The sequence below is a fragment of the Bison bison genome, unplaced genomic scaffold, assembly GCF_000754665.1.
Source record: "Bison bison bison isolate TAMUID 2011002044 unplaced genomic scaffold, Bison_UMD1.0 scf7180017864471, whole genome shotgun sequence".
Classification (NCBI taxonomy): domain Eukaryota; kingdom Metazoa; phylum Chordata; class Mammalia; order Artiodactyla; family Bovidae; genus Bison; species Bison bison.
The window spans coordinates 14,058,333-14,062,800 of record NW_011495032.1 but is presented as its reverse complement, the minus strand read 5'-3'; the positions used below and the strand labels follow the sequence as shown (position 1 = coordinate 14,062,800).

At 39.6% G+C, this 4,468-nt stretch overlaps 1 protein-coding gene across 5 annotated transcripts in view; it reads right to left on the bottom strand.

The window, feature by feature from the left end:
* Window positions 1-4,468, bottom strand: part of MYO1B (myosin IB) — a 199,730-nt gene that overhangs the window by 77,028 nt on the left and 118,234 nt on the right. For all 5 annotated transcript variants that reach the window (XM_010860845.1, XM_010860844.1, XM_010860847.1 and 2 more), the window contains exon 6: window positions 1,949-1,995. In XM_010860845.1, coding sequence (XP_010859147.1) covers window positions 1,949-1,995 — 47 coding nt within the window. The remainder of the gene's footprint in view (window positions 1-1,948; window positions 1,996-4,468) is intronic.

Below are 4,468 nucleotides of genomic sequence, written 5' to 3'. Positions count from 1 at the left end.
AAAAAAACAGAGTTTTCAAACAAATGAATAAACTGTGTGTGTGTTTCTATTCTTACTGAATGAGAGGCATGGTGATGAGATCTTCCTGACCCTATAACGCTTTCTCCCACGCTCTCCAGAGCCTCACTCAGCTCAGGGTACACAGCAGATGCTCAACAAAATCCCCTTCCAAAGTTTTTTGGTCAAGAAGTGATTTTCAAAGCCTTACCCTATCCCCCCCTCCAAAAAAAAAAAAAAAACACTAAGTCTTAACATAAGCTCAATATGTCAAATTAAAGTGAGTGCTGTGGTGGGGGTCACTATGAGATATATCATGGGAACATTGGTCGACACTGTCAGCTAGAGTGAGATGAAGGGTCTACCAGATTTCTCAGCAAAGAGATCAAGAAATTTATTCCAGGATAATCAGTCAAGCATAGTTGAAGGAAAGGTTAATTTCCCTGGAGTCATAAACCCCTGTTATATTTACAGCAGTAATTTTAAACATATAAGAGTCCTACTATAGTATTATAACACAGACTCTATTTATTACTGGCAAAGTCACAGGGCACAAAGCAGAGAAATTACTAAAAACTGGGCATGAAATGATTTAGCTTATAATCAAGTATTAATCTCATATCCTAATAACCGTGTTATGATAGCATTTCTCTGAAGTTATTCAACAAGCTGAATTACTTGCCGAGCCTTTTGCTAGATTTTCCAATATCTCTAAGTACTAATGACTCTTTAAGCAATATATTTCTCTGCATTTTTATGGTCTATAGACTAAATATATTCGCAAATTTTTAAAATGTATGTACATTTGCCAACAGCAAAAACAAAATCTCTAACCTATATAGAAGCTTGATCTTTGGAATTACTCCTATCTGCCCACACTTTGTGTCTAATTCTATTTATGTAATGAGATTAGCCATGTTACCACAACAGGAAAAGGCATGGCTTAAATCAGTTTTAACAACTTAAGGGGGTAATCCAATGGAAAAAATTCATTGCCTTGGAATTAGGAACCTTAGTCTTTCACTTTCCAAGCTATCAAAACTATCTCTACCTGAGGTCATTCTCGTACCTTAAGCATGGGACAATTCTAATAAGAAAAAAGTAAAAGGGGACTAAAAGAAGCTAGGGGTGAGGGTTGGGGAGGAGGTGTGGGGTACAGGAAGAATCTCTGGCAGGGAGGCACAGAAGATCATCAATAATGGTCCGAAGCAATGTATATGAGAACACAGCTTTATCAAATGTATAGAACTAACTATAGGAAAAAAGCCATCCATTTCAAAATGCAACCATGATACTCATCATATTTCCCCCAGCTGCCTCCAGGCAGTGTGTGCCTCCGTAAAGACCAGAGGTGGGAGAGAAGGCAGCCCAGCTGGAGAGATCCCAGGGGCTGATGTGCAGAGTGCACACTGGAGAGAAATGGAGATGAGGCTGGAAAGGATTCAGTCAGCTTCAGCTGTCACTATTCGGTACTCCTCTCATCCCCTACAGGTTGCCACACTAATTGATTTTTACCTCTATAAGGTTTTAGAATACATGTCCATCCTTTCTGGCCCCACTGAAGAAAGGTTGAGAGCTGTACAGTATACAAACTTGACACCTAGTCTATCCTCCTTTCTACTTAATTTCTAAGTCTTAATTATGATTTTTAAATATCAAAACTCACATTAGTAAAGATTCTAAACAGCCCTATTTAAATTGCTCATAGAATTTTATGATAGATGATAAGAAAACGTGGGGAAAAATAAACAGCCTGTCACTCCATGAAGAATTTGAAAGGAAAATTCCAGAAAGCATGAAAATAGTCCTTATAGAACTTTTGGCCTGTCTCAATACAGTGTTTCTTATTTTTTTAAATGTGGGTATTAAGACATATTAAACATCTACTGGTTGTTTAAACACACATGAACTAAATATTAGTGTTAACACTTATGCTTATACAAATACTTACAAATCTAGAGGAGTTGTCATTCCTTACAGTCTTGGCATTTCCAAATGCTGGTAGGAAAGAAACAGATGTGTGGTCAAGCGACAGAAAAATAATTTCAAGCCAAAAACTAAAACAAATACATGACATCTATAAATTTCTAGAAATGCTACTTGCAGCAATGACAGTTCTGTCCAGAAAATTTCCATAGAAACTAAACACAAGTTTTAATAAGCTGCCAAAGCTCCCATGTCCTCTTATAAGTTCATAGAAAGAATCATTCCTATGATTCGTGGAAATTTTTTCCAAGTACTACTGTAAACAATCTTGTCTAATTCAACACCTTTTAACTGCTTTGATAGTAGTCAGTTGAATGGCTAGCAAGCAGGGCTTCTGTGTTCTTCTTCCATTACTACCAACGAACAAGGTTATTTTAGAGATAACTACTTAACATTACCAAAGGTTTTATGAAACTCAACTGATGAGGTTTCCAGGTGGAAAAAAAACATGAGAAACTTTAAACTGTTTAATTAACTTTGAAATAAAAGCTATTTAAATGTGATTAAATATATAACTCTGAAATACAGAAAGAGTAAGAAATTTGGAAACTAACATCATTTCCAATAGACTAAAAATACCACATAGTTTCATTAGTTTATGTCCATCAGACCTAAGCGAAACAAACAAAACCAAAACAAAAACAGCCCAAAAGGCAAAATCAAGTTAGTTCCAAGCTTAGCTGCTTCAGGGAGCCATAATCTTCCACAGGACACCCTTTCCAATGAGAGCACGGAAGAACCTTGGGGATGACACTGCCCCAGGCACAGAATGCTGCTGTCTGACAAAGGACTTTCAGTGTCAAAAGGTAAGAGGACTGTTTCATCAAGCTTGTGCATAAGATAGGAGCAGATTAATCTGGGCCTTGGTAACAGAATTAAGTGGGATAAATGTAAGTCATAGAAGCAGAGGGGATCCCTGTTTGATGCTGTGAAGCCCAGAAGCATACCTCAAACTTTAATGTGTAAACCAATCGCCTGAGGATCTTGTTCAAGTGCACATTTCAGTTCACTGAGTCCAGGGATGGGCATGAAATTCTGCTTTTCTACCAATACCCTCCCACCCTACCCTGAGGGATCCGTGGGCCATACTGCAGCCAGTAGGGACTGCAGTGTGATATGCAATGATGTGGTGAATGGAAATGGCTCTTTAGATGAGAGGCCAGGCATCAAAACCCCAGAAGCTTTCACAACTTCATTAAGTTAAACAGAGACAAGAAGATCAGAATAATAAGCTCACATAATTCAGTTCAGTTCAGTTCAGTCGCATGCACACCAGGCCTCCCTGCCCATCACCAACTCCCGGAGTTCACTCAGACTCACATCCACCGAGTCAGTGATGCCATCCAGCCATCTCATCCTCTGTCGTCCCCCTCGCCTCCTGCCCCCAATCCCTCCCAGCATCAGAGTCTTTTCTAATGAGTCAACTCTTCACATGAGGTGGCCAAAAACTGGAGTTTCAGCTTTAGCATCATTCCTTCCAAAGAAATCCCAGGGCTGATCTCCTTCAGAATGGACTGGTTGGATCTCCTTGCAGTCCAAGGGACTCTCAAGAGTCTTCTTCAACACCACAGTTCAAAAGCATCAATTCTTCAGCACTCAGCTTTCTTCACAGTCCAACTCTCACATCCATACATGACCACTGGAAAACCATAGCCTTGACTAGATGGACATTCGTTGGCAAAGTAACGTCTCTGCTTTTAAATATGCTATCTAGGTTGGTCATAACTTTTCTTCCAAGGAGTAAGTGTCTTTTAATTTCATGGCTGCAGTCACCATCTGCAGTGATTTTGGAGCCCAAAAGAAATAAAGTCTGACACTCTTTCCACTGTTTCCCCATCTATTTCCCATGATGTGATGGGACCAGATGCCATGATCTTCGCTTTCTGAAGGCTGAGTTTTTAGCCAACTTTTTCACTCTCCTCTTTCACCTTCATCAGGAGGCTTTTTAGTTCCTCTTCACTTTCTGCCATAAGGGTGGTGTCATCTACATATCTGAGGTTATTGATATTTCTCCCAGCAATCTTGATTCCAGCTTGTGCTTCTTCCAGCCCAGCGTTTCTCATGATGTACTCTGCATATAAGTTAAATAAGCACGGTGACAATATACAGCCTTGACATACTCCTTTTCCTATTTTCAACCAGTCTGTTGTTCCATGTCTAGTTCTAACTGTTGCTTCCTGACCTGCATACAGATTTCTCAAGAGGCAGGTCAGGTGGTCTGGTATTCCCATCTCTTTCAGAATTTTCCACAGTTGATTGTGATCCACACAGTCAAAGGCTTTGGCATAGTCAATAAAGCAGAAATAGATGTTTTTCTGGAACTCTCTTGCTTTTTCCATGATCCAGCACATGTTAGCAATTTGGTCTCTGGTTCCTCTGCCTTTTCTAAAACCAGCTTGAACATCTGGAAGTTCATGGTTCACATATTGCTGAAGCCTGGCTTGGAGAATTTTGAGCATTACATTACTAGCATGTGAGATGAGTG